Source organism: Aaosphaeria arxii (genome assembly GCF_010015735.1).
Source record: "Aaosphaeria arxii CBS 175.79 unplaced genomic scaffold BU24scaffold_3, whole genome shotgun sequence".
Taxonomy (NCBI): Eukaryota; Fungi; Ascomycota; class Dothideomycetes; order Pleosporales; genus Aaosphaeria; species Aaosphaeria arxii.
In genome coordinates, this window is record NW_022983476.1 from 4,406,861 (window position 1) to 4,422,472 (window position 15,612).

The 15,612-nt window shown below is 49.1% G+C and overlaps 5 protein-coding genes across 5 annotated transcripts; 3 read left to right on the forward strand and 2 right to left on the reverse strand.

Moving 5' to 3' along the window:
* Positions 1–3,528: 3,528 nt before the first annotated feature.
* Positions 3,529–4,453, forward strand: BU24DRAFT_461359 (NAD(P)-binding protein; the record flags this gene model as incomplete). The annotated part of the gene is made up of 3 exons (XM_033531886.1): positions 3,529–3,595; positions 3,658–4,134; positions 4,188–4,453. The coding sequence occupies 3 exons, from the start codon at positions 3,529–3,531 to the stop codon at positions 4,451–4,453; spliced, it is 810 nt and encodes a 269-aa protein (XP_033386759.1).
* A 1,594-nt stretch (positions 4,454–6,047) lies between these two features.
* Positions 6,048–7,922, forward strand: BU24DRAFT_432801 (uncharacterized protein; the record flags this gene model as incomplete). The annotated part of the gene is made up of 5 exons (XM_033529937.1): positions 6,048–6,161; positions 6,217–6,548; positions 6,602–6,879; positions 6,933–7,016; positions 7,069–7,922. The coding sequence occupies 5 exons, from the start codon at positions 6,048–6,050 to the stop codon at positions 7,920–7,922; spliced, it is 1,662 nt and encodes a 553-aa protein (XP_033386760.1).
* Positions 7,923–8,406: 484 nt separating this feature from the next.
* BU24DRAFT_461361 (uncharacterized protein) lies at positions 8,407–9,533 on the reverse strand (the record flags this gene model as incomplete). Its single annotated transcript, XM_033531887.1, has 3 exons — positions 8,407–8,785; positions 8,840–9,406; positions 9,457–9,533. The coding sequence occupies 3 exons, from the start codon at positions 9,531–9,533 to the stop codon at positions 8,407–8,409; spliced, it is 1,023 nt and encodes a 340-aa protein (XP_033386761.1).
* An 850-nt stretch (positions 9,534–10,383) lies between these two features.
* On the forward strand, positions 10,384–13,937 carry BU24DRAFT_421415 (uncharacterized protein). Its single transcript, XM_033527722.1, has one exon. It carries the CDS (start codon positions 10,453–10,455, stop codon positions 13,693–13,695), a length of 3,243 nt encoding a protein of 1,080 aa, XP_033386762.1. The 5' UTR covers positions 10,384–10,452; the 3' UTR covers positions 13,696–13,937.
* Positions 13,898–15,067, reverse strand: BU24DRAFT_421416 (homocysteine S-methyltransferase). The gene has a single exon (XM_033527723.1). The coding sequence runs from the start codon at positions 14,956–14,958 to the stop codon at positions 13,984–13,986; it is 975 nt and encodes a 324-aa protein (XP_033386763.1). The 5' UTR covers positions 14,959–15,067; the 3' UTR covers positions 13,898–13,983.
* Positions 15,068–15,612: the final 545 nt, after the last annotated feature.

Here is a 15,612-nt window from a genome sequence, read left to right on the forward strand (position 1 = left end):
CAAGGAAGAAAACGCTTTGGGGTTTGCATGCATGTGTTGTTGGTTGGGTGAAAGGCTTACAACCCGTTGCCGCCCCGGAAAGCTTGCCCGGTGGTGGTTAAATTGCCCCAAAGGGTAAGATCTACAGAACTGCTTGAGCAGAAAGTTTTGTAGATGGGATTTTAATAGGGTTGATTTCTTGGAGGGTCTAGAATTGAGAATATGGACATTGTAGTTGATGGATCTGGTTCTGAATTTCCCCATTCACTTTGAGTGTTTGGTTACTGGGACTGTGGGGTGGAAAACGAGCCGGTGCGTGGACTCACGGAACTAAGCGTTGGCAAAGGACTCTTAGAAAGAGACACAGCATATGGCATTTTGTGTGATCTAGAAGGCCCAATTTGGACTACACGTCACCTTTCTGACTGTTGTATCATCCATTGTGTGGGTTCGAATTGCGTGGACAATCGAGATCTACCCAAGATTTCGGACCATCCCCAGCAAAACAAAATAACTTTTCTCAGAGAGAGTACGTTCATAGGCTAGATAGAAGAAAGGGCGTCATCCCAATTCGAGCAGTTCGTACAAAGGCCGTTGTACGCGGCGCTCCACATGCATGTACCTCTACCTCATCTCCCTTTCACAACAACGAACTGCCGTGTAACCGGTGATATTCGCCGCCCCCTGTGTGCAGAATTTAAACAATCAAAATGATACTCAGTACTTCTAATCTGAATGCATGCACACTAAGATGTGTCACCATCATTCTGGTCCCGCTTCACTGATCTTCACCGGACTTGTAGGTTTTGGGCAAATTGGTAAGCTATTGTTTTTGTCCCTGTTGCATCAATCGACCGAAAAGTTGATGATCCGCTAGCCTGTTGCTCCTACTCTTTCGCCCCCAAAGGGCCCCAATAAATGACGGAGTTTGAGGGGGGAAAGCCGTTAGTTGTCACTCCTGCCAGATATATTGAGATCCGTGCGTGTTGCAGAAACGTACAATATCAAGATTCCGGATCTTGGTAGTAGTACATTGTCAATTCGATTATGAAAGATTATCAAGAGTTGTAAAAGTTGATTCTACGGAAATGCCCAAAACTTCGAATCCGTGGCATTTATTTTGTCCTTGTGCCTATCTCCATTATCAAGCATGACGAGACGGTTCGGAACCAAGAATTCATGGATACGACGTAATTGCCATGCCTAGAAAAATGCTGGAAAGGGCCGAAAAGAATCATGCTGATTGCCAGAGAAAGCTATGTGTGCCTCTCGCATGCATAGTGAATGTGATCGACGAGATCCAATGGCATACGCGGAGCCGGGAACCTTTCTCATCATTACGGATGCGCCGTTCCGTATGACGGTTCGCATGGTGCTTCTTGATGAATCGAGCGCTTTTCTCGAGATCTGGGGGTTTCCCGCACTTCGTCTCGTGCCCCAATATCGAAACTCTTTTTCTTCCATTCTCTACTTTTGATATCCCGGCTTCTCCTCCCGGAATCTTCACTGCTCCCAAATATGCCATTCACGATACCCATTTTGATTCACATTTTTTGACTGTTTCATTCAAATAAAACAGCTCATTTTGGGTTCTCTGAAAACTCTCGTTGTATCCTTCCAGGTTCGTGGATGCGTTGTTATGCACGTATTATAACTCACTGACTCTCCTCAGCGTGCAGCATGCAGAATTCTATTATCCACTCATAGCTCTCATGCGTACGTATACCCATGGTAATATGTGACACATACCCAGTCAAATAAACGTGTTATCAGGAACTTTGGAAAGAGATTGTGAACGTACTGGGTCAACTTCAAGAGCTAGATGTGGATTGCTGCAAAACCACAAGCATAACACCATTGCTTTGAAAATGGGATGTACTTGAAATCCTTATCAATGACCAGCTCTCTATATTGAGGGCATATCGTATGAGAGATACTCCCTACAATAATTCAGGCAATGATCACTGACCATGGGCTGAAGATAATGTGCGGGAACCTGCAGACACTGTCCGTGTCTACCCTGCAAGAAGTAAAATATAAGCACATATTTTTATTTTTACGAAGCTCCCCCTTCACCGGCGAATCCTTCCCATTTCAAGCATCCGATTGAATGGGTACAACTGGATCCCTGGTATGCTTAAAGTGCGAACCTTTCACTGACGGCAATGAAAGGATGAAGAGGTGAGGTCCGTACCGTACATGCACGGGCCATCTGATGCTCTATCTGTTTGTAGATACGAAGTCAAAACACGCGCAAATCCTTGAGATAGTGCGGAGCCGATGCGCACGCGCGGTGTGTGCAGCGCCATGCTCTCTGCTAATTACGGGTACGGGTAGCGGGTACGACAACACGATAATGCAGCGCCTTTTGCCGATTTGCGAAACAACCCTCATGTACTGTCGGACATTGTGTATGACTACAGTGGACAACAGAACATGGGGAGCCATTCGATGATGGACTCCCTTCGTACCGTGCAACTGTAAACTTTGGCCATGTTTGCTTGGCCATGCAGTGTTTCAACGCACGAGGTCGAAATAGGGTAACCCCCATCCGACAGCCAATCAGAGCCTCCCAACTTGTTTCGGCTCAAAACGGAGAGTCACATGACCATTCCATTCCTCGAACACCCAAAGAAATCCATCCTACAGCCCAATGCAGACAACGTCATCGAATTCGGCATCCGCATTGCCATCTACGCTGTTCTCAAATATTACGAAGCTCCAGAGGCATCTGTTAATATCTTCCTCGCAGAAGTGATCGATGCTTTAGTACTGGTGCGCTTTACAATTGCAAAGTCCAGACGCGATCCAAGTCCGGCTCACACAACCAGAATTCCATTCCATCCAGACCTCTCCCCATCATCTCGAATGCAACTGTAACAACAAATTCTTCCAAAGATTCTCAACGTTCCTAGTTCATCAGTGATGTTCATCTTTGTCTGCTGCATCCTACATGCCCTTAATACTAACAGCCAATGATATCTTGCCTATGCTGACACGCCTGAAGATCATGGCTGAAGCGTGCCTTCGGCCCCGCCCATTTCCCGAAATCTCCAGCAGTAAACTTCACAGGAGCAAGTAAACAACTACTGCGACAACGAGGCTCTGGCTCTCCCTCGGGCGCTAGTCCTCGGGGTATGGACGCGGATAGGCTTGATCGTAAATCTTTACTCTACGCTGACGGAAGTGTCGATGTTTGTCCGCCAGCCGCAACAACGGAGAATGGGCCTGGCGGAAATGGCAATCCACAACAGGGGCAGGAATGTATGGAGATGGCTTGCGGAACTCTGAGATACTGAAGCATCTGTTCCACAATCTATTGATTCTCTCCAATTCTCCGCTTTGAGTACCGAAACGATGAGAGCATATATGTTGCATTCTGCTCCTGGGCTGGTAAATATTTTCTTTATCTATCAATCATCACCACCACCAGGTCTCCATCTGCATTCTTCTACTGCACCATTTGGCCTTCCGAGTATTCCTAGTGAATCTATCAAGTTCTTTTAGCACTTCTCTTCGACCATTACTAAAATTCACCTAATCACAACAATGGCCGCTAACACTACCATTCCCACTTGGAGCCTTGAGGGCAAGGTTGCCGTTGTCACCGGCTCAGGTAAGCCTTCTAGCATAACCAGTCTGAAACGTGAGGGGGAAGGGATCCTGACAATTGCACAGGCCGTGGTATCGGAAAGGAGATGGCTCTCGAGCTTGCTCGTCGTGGCGCCAAAGTTGTCGTCAACTATGCCAACAGTTCCGAAGCCGCCGATGAGGTCGTCAAGGAGATCCAGGCCATGAAGACTGGTGCCGACGCCGTTGCTGTCAAGGCCAACGTCGCAAACACCAAGGAGACTGCCATGCTCATGGACGAGGTCATTGCCCATTTCGGCAAGCTCGACATCTGCTGCTCCAACTCTGGTGTTGTCTCATTCGGCCACTTCAAGGACGTCGATGAGGAGGAGTATGACCGTGTCATGAGCATCAACACCCGCGGCCAATTTTTCGTTGCTAAGGAGGCCTACAAGCGAATGGAAGTTGGAGGCCGAATCATCCTCATGGGCTCCATTACTGGTCAAGCCAAGGGGGTACCCAAGCACGCCGTCTACTCTGGCTCCAAGGGTGCCATTGAGACCTTCACAAGGTGCATGGCCATCGGTAAGTTCTTGTACCCTTTACCCCACTACATCTAGGCACTAACGACAACACAGATGCCGGTGAGAAGAAGGTCACCGTCAACTGCGTCGCTCCTGGCGGCATCAAGACCGACATGTACCACGCAGTCTGCAGAGAGTACATTCCCAATGGTGACAAGCTCGACAACGACCAAGTCGATGAGTACGCAGCTACCTGGTCACCACACAGCCGTGTTGGCCAGCCCATCGACATTGCCCGCGTCGTCGCCTTCCTTGCCTCCCAGGACGGCGACTGGGTCAACGGAAAGGTCATCGGCATTGATGGCGCTGCTTGCATGTAAATAGAGAGAGGCGTTACTCGTCTTTTCCTTTATTGATGCTGGTTTTAAATGTCCTGGCTTAGACCGGATATTGCTGATTGACTCATGAAAGCATGACATGGCGTTTGTTTTACTACATACTCAGTTCGAAGAATTGAAGAATATTTTATTAAGATCCATCATTTACGTGCATAATAATGCGACTTTGCTGTAGTTTGTCAATGGACTTGATTGCCTTGAAAATTCAGGGAGCTAGGTTTTGAATCAGTCAAGACTAACTGTGATTCCATCCGCCTTGCATTATCGAGTCTGAAAATCGTGGTAGCTGAAACGTTCTTGACCCAGTAGCACGAACAAATAGATTTGTATAACCTCACTGCTTTCTCCAAAACGATTCTGGCCTTGAAGTATAGTATTCATCTTAGTCTTAGGAACTCTACACCTGATCCCCTTATTCTTAAAATTCAATTTCCCATTTCTTGAAATTTCCCATTTCCATCACCTCTTTGCCAAATCGTTCATGGTCCTGAACATTGAGTTTGGACGCTAGTCCACAATGAGCGGAGCGAGATTCCATAAATAGGATGATCCGACTTTAAGCTTAAGTTTATTCCGAGGTAGGTCCTCAGGACGACGCCACAGCTCGAAACACCAACTTCAAACATCTCTGTTTCGCGCCATCTTTTTACGATCGTTTGAAAAGACAGATACCCTGTGCGCGATGTTTTGTGTCTGCTTCGTGAGAGTATGATCATATGGTTTTTTGGAGTGCTAGGATGCTAGCATGACGAATTGAGTTAATTGCTGCAGGTGGTAGGTATTATGGTTGAGCTTCTTTTTGAAATGATTGCTGGGGTATCGCTCTACAGAAAGGATACTCTGTAGTGCAGCAAGCTGGGTGGCTAGGATATTTACTCGCCCTTTTTTTAAGGCGTATTCAGAACTTCTCCATGATGCGGGCGGAGAATCGATGGACCAAGGAGGCAAATTGTCACGATGATGTGCCTCCGCATTGGATCTACAAACGACTCACAAACCAACTATGAAGTTTCATGATTCATGGATACGTCCCATAATCGAGGAGCTGCCAAGCCTCTTATTGTTCAAGCTTCAGACTAGAAACTAAATTTTTGCATGAAACAGATCACAAGCAGAGAAGACACAGAGCCAAGACGGCTACGGCGGTGACCGACATCAAAACTACTTCAACTTTTGTAGCTACACACACTAAACCATCCCAATTTTGGCCCTCATTTCAGCATGCCTGGCTTCATAGTTCCAGGCGCATCGCATAACACCACTTGCTTGAATCGGAAACGACAATACCGCATACGGAGCCTCTTCACTTTCTCAAGTCTGCAACATGACACCGGAACATCAGCCGCGGAATGGCCGCAGCCGAAGGGGGAATGAAGAGAAAGCTTTCTCTTGATATATAGACGTTTGACCGGATACGCAGCCAAGTTCTGTCGTCGTCTGTTCCGCTTGCTCGATCAGCTGCGTCCCCCGCCGTTCATTCTAATTGTTACATTAGATATTCTAACCTTCCTTTGTATTCTTTAATCAGACTTTAACGACGTAGCCCAGGTGGCTATTCATTCCTTCTACCGCAACCATGACGTCTGGTACTGTCTCTTCCCTTTTTGTTCTCTTCTTCAGTGCGAAGGCATTGGCACAGATCAGAACGCCCAATGCACAATTTAATCAAGTACTTAATATCAATGGCGATGTTCGTATGCTCATCACTTTACATGACATGGCTACCACTAACACTGTATCTTCAGATGGAGCTGAACTCCTTCACCTTTCCGGACAGGTCGACGGTCGAGACCTTCTCGCAGAAGCAGCAGCAATTAATCGTTAATCAGCAGACTCCTGCTATCCCTCCCGACCAGGTAACTGGCACCACGGGACAGCCCTTCGTCGCAATGTCGCAATTGTCACTGTCTATCAACACGAATGGTGCTACGGACCTGGTCGGCGGACAGGTGGAAATGCCAATTGACCAGGCCTTGCTGCAACAGAATGCCGTGAACCCCGACAATTTGTACGTCGCTATGCTGTCACCTGACCGCCAGACTTGGATCATCCAGGAGACGATGAGGAGCGTCAATATGTAAGTTCATGAACTGTATCATTCAAGAAGTTATGCCATCTGATATCACTCAGCTCCGACATGAGCGTTCGCATGGTGAAGCGCACCAGCCTTGACGGGGAGTACATGGCGCTTGGTCGCCAGACCGTCGAGACGAACACTCTTGTCGTCCCCTTCGGCAGCGACCAAGCCAACACCGTCGTCATCCAAGGTACCGGTCTCCAAGAGAACGAGTTCCAGGACGGATTCAGGATGTCTGTTCGTGCTACCCAACCGGTTTCCATGAACGTCGATGTCAAGGATGGCGTCGATCGGGGCATGCTCACGGCGTTGCAAGGACAGGAGCCAATCAGTGAGTCTGCAGCACCAGAGCTTTTATCGTCGCGTACTTATAAGACCGTGAAGATGATTTCCGCTACTCCGTCACCACTAGTCTGGCTGCAGTCCAGCCCGATCTCAACAGGATGGCTACTGTTATCCAGATGCCAAGTTCGTATACGCCTTCAATTCCCACGATAATCAGACTAACACCACTCACCAGTCAACGCGGTACGCATTCAGCAGATGATGCAGCAAATGGGAGTACAGGGAAACCAGCAAGTCGCTCTCTCCGTAGCACAACGAGGTGTCCTCCAGAACCCTGGCGGCGCCACCGGCCAACTCCAAGGCGTCGGCCAACCCGCAGGACGTCTTGCCCGCGACATCTCGGAGCACCGCGCCAATGTCGCCCGCCAGATCCAGCAGGGCACTCCCATCCAGCAGCAAAACCCCGCCGCTACCCAGCTTCTCCTCGCGCCTACATTCACGCCCATTCAGGCCCAGGCCGTCATCGATCCCATCAACATGCGCATTGCTATCCCCGTCAACCAGGTTGACGGAGAGTTCATCCTCATGATGCAGACCGCAGAGGCCGCGAGGGGTGCCCAATCTGTCACTCCCATTGCACCCGGGCAGCAGCAGCAGCAGCCCCCTGCCGCTGAAGGTCAGATTCCAGCTGCCGCTCAACCGGAGACGCCCCAGGCTACCGAGAGCGCCGCTGCTGTTGAGACCGCCAGGCCCGAAGGAGGAGCCCAGCCAGCCGAGACTGCCACTCCCAGGCCAGCAGGTGAGGCCGCAGCTGCTGTTCCCGAAGGTGAGGCCAAAGCTTCGCCTACCGGCGCTGAAGAGGCAACACGACCCTCTGCCAGCGCTGCCGCATCTGAGGGCAAGCCTGAGCGCCGTCAAGAGTCGAAGGAGGAGAACACGGCCCCTACGGGAGCTATCCTTCTCAGCATGAACGAGGTAGACAAGATGGTTGAGTTGGAGCAGTGGGGCCGTCAAGCGCCAATCAGCAAGATGATGGAGGATTACAAGAAAAGCCAGGGCGTGACTAGCAACACGACCCTCACAGCGTAGAATGAATTCTTCGGAGGGAGATAAGGTAGCTTCATGAGTGCACTGGAATGCATTCAGGGGTCGTAGGAATGGATGGAATAGACAGAATACCAAAGGCTACTATTTTCCTTCTTCCTCTTTTTCTTCTGTTCTTTAAAAATAGGTTCTTGTCCGTTCTCGTTGAAGTTTTTAACTCTGTCATAACTCATTAAAGATATCCAAACTTGTTCAGCGATAGTTACATGTTTCAGTCACTACTTCGTACTTGATGTTTCTTGCCTGACCTGCATCTTTTTGAGTGCCTGGCATCTGAAGCCTAGTCCATTAAGATAGTTTCGAATGCGCTTCATGTTACAAACTTGAAGCTGCTTCAAATGTCGTGGTGCATTCCTTCGAGACAAAGTGTCCGTTGTCGAAGGAAAGCAGCCGTACTTGCCGGTAATGCAACCAGGCCATGTCTCACCGTTTATACGAGATCCTTTTCGCTTTTGTGACAACGTAGGGTTTACGCACTGAAAGATTCAAGCAGTGAACCGATATCCTGTTGTTTGCCTCCCCTCATCTTCCTCCTCTTGTTCGACCCATCGCGGGAAGCTTCGTCTTTGTTCTTATCAATGACACTTTTCTGATCATGGATGTTCGGTGCTGATTCCCACCCAACACGAGTGAACCAGACACAATCCTTTGTGAACTCTGGGTTGTACAGCTTTGGGTTGCCATGAGCGATCGATATCACAGGCTTATCGGCGACTCTATCCGTGGGAGCTCGTGAGATTGCAAAGTCGTAGAGTATTTGCATCTTTTGATGTTTTGTAAGATCTTCTCTCTTGAACTCATAGTCCAAGTCGTGACCAAGTGCAACTGCACTATTGTGGCCATCATCACTAGCATTGGAAATTAGTTTTGGTATCATGAATCACGATGCTGAGCACGCCTACCTGTCTATATGAAGACATCGCCAGATACCATCATCGTATACATCTCCATTTCGCTTAGAAGTACGGAGACTTCTGAGGAGGCAGACAGAATTGGTACTACACAGGGCTAACGCGGGGAACGCTAGTGGGCCGGCAAGATGTTCAGGCCTCACAACGAACCCCCTCAAAACCAATACTTTCAGCTTGAAAAAGGCATGAGCTTCGTGCACAGCGCGACTCCAGAAATGAAATAGTCTATCTGTCGATACTGGCCGTTCTCCAGAATCACCACCGTATGTGTTCCAAAGGAGTTCGTCGCTATCATGAGCCTGTTCAAGCACAAGGACAGACAAGTTCGTGAACTTCAAAATATCGCGGTTCAGAGATAGCAATTTAATAGCCTCAGTAGAGAAGTGGAGGTACGTCAGTGTATCGAATGTCAGAGCGCTTAGGCGTGTACCGATGGATTCAAGTCCAGGAAGAGGCCTCCCTGGCAACTCGTAGGCGGAGATCTTAAAAGTTGAGGGCATGATATGTCCACTGAACGCTGACATGAAGGATACCCAAGCTTCGAATGAGAGCGTGTCGCTTTGAAAAAGTTTAGTCGAAATTTTATATGAAGTGAATGGCTACCTTACGTTTCTCTCAAGAAATCATACACTGGCTTGATAGCCGGCCAGTAATGTGAATCCGTCTGAGCGAGGGCAAGAGCCATGGCTGGCTGATCACTTTGCCATGCACAAGCCCGCGTTGCGGCTTCTCGCAAGGAACAAGTACCCTTGCCAGCATTCAGATGATATCTGGGGTCAATCAATTTACCTCTAAATTCATGTCGCCATTCGTCCATCATTGAAGTAACCGGAAGAGTGGCCTCCACATAGACCTGACCTGTTGATCTGTCGTAAAACATTTTGAAAGCTCAGACGAAGTCAGGTAGAACTTGAATATATTTTCTCTTGAGATATATATGCCTTTGGTGACAATGGTGGTCAATCCAATACCCGACCATGCGCCCTTCAACAAATGGTTCGAGTTCTGAATGGATTGTAATAACGTTACTCTTGCGAGCAATATCGAAATATTGGTGCACCAGTGACCTCTCGGCCCCGCAGGTACATAGGTGGCGTGGTTTATAAGACTACCACTAGACAAACGTTCTTCCGGGAACCAAATGGACGGCCAGGGAGGTAGGTTAGTTTCTCGAGGGCAGATTTCTTGGGATCTCTCTGGCTGTCGGTGCCTTGGTATCCAATTGTCGTGATTGCGATGCAAGGCTAGGAGATCTACGAACACCCTTTGCGTTCATTCAGATCTGGTTTTATTGGTACTGGCCAGTCAAGCGTAGCTAAGAATATCAAATTGATTGCTATATCTCCGTTGAAAATAGAATCTTCTTATTCGTACACTGTGACAGTTCTCATTGAGTGCTGCGCATGGTCGTTATAGCTGAGTTTCTGTCGTGAAGGTGCGTCGGTTGCCCCTCGCAACATGAGATCAACATCAAGTCGCGTCCGTGCAACCCGGCTAAACGTCCTTGGAATCCAACCTTAAACCTCGCACCTGCGCAACAACACCCCACAATACCTACTTTACCCTCATGCGCAGGAAGAATCAGTCTTAAAAACATCAACAGAATGCGTCGCTACGCAGAGGCAACACCGTGCCCAGCACCGCATCCCTCATATCACAGCCATAGACAGTCCGAATATGGACGCCGTTCGTCAATTTACGCGCCCGGCTTCTCCACCGATGACACAACAGCCAATCTCGAGTACACGACCGAATTCCAGGCGAATCTGAGGCAGGCGAAACCTAGGCGACCAATGCGCGCTGCGCGCAAACAACCTGCATTCAATCCCGACCTGGATATATTCGAGGATGTTGCGCAAGAAGAAGAGCAGCAAGTTCAACAGGAGGCCTTAGAGACAAAAAGAAGGTCTCGAACCTCCATCATGCCCAGGGGCGCGACGGAAAAGAGATCCACCATTCTTGCACATCCAGCACAGAGGATGCCTGTCCAGGAGCATCTAGTAATGAAACCACAACGCAGACGCGTTTCGCAGCTCTTGGTGGACAGAAACGACAGTGCCACAGTCCGATTGCAGGAGGATGTTCTTGACAAGAGGGATTCTAAAAGAGAGAACCTTAAGAAGGATCCTCGACGCAGAACCATTTATGTCCCATCTGAGGACACTACGATCATGACCATCCACCCTGGTCAGCCTACCCACAAGTCTAGGAACCCACGGGCAAAATCGCCAGATATCGGCTTGGATCTCGTCACACTGTCTGAGGAGGAATCCGAGAATCTCGTATCGGCACTCAAGAAGAAGCCTCCGCGGAAATCCCTGGCAGTACCACCTAAGCGGGCTCCTCTTCAACAGTCCCACCGATCTCATCAAGGCGTCACAACTTCGGAGGACCGGTTTGGCAAAGGCAATGGCAAGGAGAACGTCCCACCAGGCATTGACATCTTCCTCGATTTCAGCAAGGATGTCAAGGAGGAAATTAAGAAGCCGGTCACGAAAGCCCCACGCGTTCATTTCAAACCTCCTCGCGCCCCCGAGACTTTGGCTCGCAAGAAATCGCTGTCTGAAAGCACCCAAAAGCGCCCGCGTTCCGAGACGAGTAGCGACGGCCATCCAGTGAAATCAATTAAGGCGAAAGCAGACGGATCAGCAGGTACTACCAGGCGAGTTACGACAGCTAGATTATCTACGAAAATGGTGACGAAGGCTCGCGTACCTAGAGCTGACCGAGCGCCATTATCATCCTCTCCTTTCCACATGGACAAGTCGCCACCAAACGCACTCCGCAGGCAACGAACCGAGAGAGCAACAAGCACGATCACCATGATGCATGAAGTGGGTAGGCCACAACAGGCCCGAGAAGCTTACCCTGTTCTGTCGGAGGATTTGGCAAGGCCAGAACTATACGAAGACAACTGGCTCACATACCAGGAGGTTGCCATCACACAACTGCTAAACTCATTGTTCGACTCAGCGAAATCAACAACAGATGCAGACGACAATACTAACAACCTCCGAAGCAAGATGCTGGCCCTATACCATGAGCCTAGTGTTCCTGTTTTACACAAGCGCCTTCAGGCATCTCTGCTGTATGGGGCTTTAAGCATTCCCAAGGACTTGTTAGCTCAAACGATACGGCTAAAAGACGATGTGGGCATGCGCAAGAAGTTTCTCAATCTATGGGTCAAAACCTACGATCTCCCAGCCCTTCGCGCAGCAGCCGAAACTGTCATTGGACGCCAACTTACAGTTCCCTGTCGGTTATCTAGCGGATCAACAAGCTCAGATGATGGATCCCGACAATTCCGTTCCGAACGTAGAGCTATTGAGGCCTTCCTGGATGCATTCCTAATTCGCAACGAGGATGCTGTGCGAGTTAAAGCTGGAGGAGGAAGCATTGCAAGTATTGCACGGGCCGAGCAAGGTGATGATTTCGGCTCTCAGGGCTGGGGCTGGAGAAGAACTGCCTTGCGGAGTTTGATGCTCGTTCTCGTTCTCGACCGGGCCAAGAAGGCGGACATTGTTTCAGGATGCCTTTTCCAGACTACTTCTCCTTACAAGACCTCAGTCGATGTGCTGCACCACCTTGCGAGCATGCTACTTCCTTCGCATGGTGATGTAACCAGACCGCTGGGGCATTTCGACTACAAGGTTGACCACGTACAATATCCTCTTCAAGAATACACATACCAGATCGAAAACATTGCGATCGATTTACGGGATGGTGTTATTCTGACTCGCCTTATTGAGCTCCTGCTCTACTCGCCCTCCGCTTCTGCCTCTCAGCAAGAGACAATCACCATATCTTTGCCAAGTGGAGAACTGCTCACGAGCATTCTCGACGTCGAGCAAAAGGAAAATTGGGTTCTATCACAGCATCTCAAGTTCCCTAGCATTGGACGTGCACAAAAGCTATACAACGTCCAACTAGGGCTCTCTGTACTTACTGGCATTCGTGGCATTCCAATTCAAGCTGTCGGTGGTATCAAAGCTGAAGATATCGTGGACGGGCATCGAGAGAAGACTCTCAGCCTACTTTGGTCCTTGGTTGGAAAATGCGGACTTGCCACTCTAGTCGACTGGTCGCATATCGTCAAAGAAGTCAATCATTTCCGAGACCTATGGTACCGCAAGCGCGATAACTATGCCCAGCGCGATCTGGATTCGGACGATGATGAAGCGACTACAGAATTAGAAGGCCTCGACTATCACAAACGATTGTTACTGTCTTGGGCTCGCAGCATTGCACGCCTACAAGGTCTACGCGTTAGCAACTTGACAACTTCTTTCTCGGACCCACGGGTTTTAGAGGCGATCGTCGACATGTATCTTCCCTCAGCATTAGCTCTGACGACCGGATCAACTCAGCTATCCCTGGCCACCAAATTGAGAGCAGCAGGCTGTTCTACTTCTTTCATTGCCTTGTTCGCTCCCAATAATATGAAGGCGAGGTCAATACCATCAAAGGATTTTACGCTTCTCACACTGTCCTTCCTAGCATCACGCCTCCTTCCACTTTCTGTCAAGCATCGTGCTGCTGCTACGATCCAACAAGCATATCGTCGCCACCTTGCACGACGTGAAATGCACAAACGCGTCATGCTCATGCGCGTCGCTGCCGACTGCGCTGTCGTGGCTCAAAGGCGGGAAGTGCTGGTGAATGCCGCCATGGTCCTCCAGAGACGATGGAAAGCGATTTTGGCGCAACGAACGGAGCAGTTGACCCATGACATCGAGCTCTTCCAAGCGTTGGCGCGAGGATGGGCGATTAGGAGATGGGTTCGCAGAATCACTGGAGGAAGGGTTGGGGGCAAGGAGAAGGTTAGACGCATCCGAGGCGGTTGGTGATTAGATTGGCACAGTTTTGGATGCGAGTCCGATCATGTGTGAAATCTTGATTGAAGCACTTGGCAGTTCCTGTTCGGAATCTTGCTATTGTACGAATTACGAATTTCTGTATTTTCTCTTGTTCTGCCGCTGGTGCGGGAGACAAAGGTTTTAGGGTTGATGTTTCTTTTGGCGCTTGAAGCTTTCAGGCATATGCAGGATACCATTGACTAAATTGTCAGCTCATTCTTCTTAATACTAGAGACTATTTCGATCTTTCAACTACAATTCCCTCTGCCGAGTCCTATGTCATGATGAAGATTCCAGAGCCTTTGCTATCACACTGATATCGTCTGGTGTTGTCCTGCAGCATCCTCCAATCAATCTTGCACCGGCATCTCGCCACATGTGCGTTTTCTCCGCTAAGCTCTTTCCTTCATTTCTCTCCCCGTACCAGCTCCTAGTTTCGGCATTCCAATGCTCGCCCGAGTTCGGATATATGACAAGTGCCTTTCTCGTTAATGGCCGTAGGGTCTCCAGAGCCCCAAGAACCACATCTTCGGTGACACAATTGATACCAACCGCCACGATCTTCTGCGAATTCTCCACAGTTTGGACGAGCTGGGCTAAGGTTGTACCGTCGCTGATATGCTCAGCATCCTTCAATGTGAATGATACCCACGCCTCTGTCCCCGCGAATTCATCCCCTAACAACTCAACAATTGCACAAGTCTCGTCGAAAGATGGGATAGTCTCAACAGCAAGCACATCTACACCAGCCTCAACCAAAGCCTCTATCCTCCCACGGTGAAAGTCCTTGTACTCGTTCCGCGACAGCGAGTAATCGCCTCTATACTCGCTCCCATCGGCAAGGAAGGCGCCGTACGGCCCCACGCTCCCGGCTACAAGCAAATCGCTCCTCCTTTCAACATTCTCTGCCCCAGTTCCAGAATTTTCAATCTCTTGCAAATAGTCATCCCGCGCTTTCTTGGCCAGCTCCACGCTCTTGCGAACAACACCCTTCGCTTCGTCCAATGACAGATCCGTATGTTTCAAGATCCCAGGGATGGAAGCCTGATACGAAGCCGTTATCGCGACGTTTGCACCAGCACGATAATAATCAAGATGGGTCTTGTATATCAGGTCCGGGTTGTGGAGCAGAAGCGATGCAGACCACAGCGCGGATGATACGTCCGCGCCGAGGATCTCCAGGTAGGTTGCTAGCGCGCCATCGAGGACTACCGGCGTTCTTTTGGATTCTAGGAGAGTCGAGAGTGGTGGCATTGCTGTAAGGTCGTTGCGATTGGAATTTATATGTACTTCCTGGGTAAGGTTCTCGTGTTGGATATTTCCGAAATGGGAATGTTCCGTGTAAAAGTGTTGTGGATTGCGGGGTGAGGGGTAATTTGAGATTTTAGTTGTTTGCTATCTGCTCTAAAAAACCATTGATTGTTCATGATACAACCGAAAAAACCAATGCCATTGAGCTCAATCAGGCCACATACTGGGGTCGTGATTGTTGGATGAGCATTTACGAGGTAGGACAATGTAAGACTTGAACAAGCTGCATGCTCTTTGCTCGATGCTGTGCTCTATACGGCCTCGTCCAATGAAGCGGCTCAGACGGACTATGGAACTCGGGCACAGAAACTCTACCACAGGAAGAGCCCAGTGTATTGATTTTGGACATATACTTGAGGCATTTTCAATCACACACAAGTCAAAAACCAACCCGGGTGAAGAGGAGCAGCTTTCATTCGAAAGCATTTCGTCAAAAAGAGCCAATGATCATCATCTTACATCAACGGACATCACAGGCATCAGTGTTGGTAATCAAAAAAATATCTCAAATCGTTCTTCTGTATCAGAATAAGATAGCGCAAGTAATATGTATTGCCGGATTGAGTATATCATCGTTCTCTGGCCAATCGCAAGTGC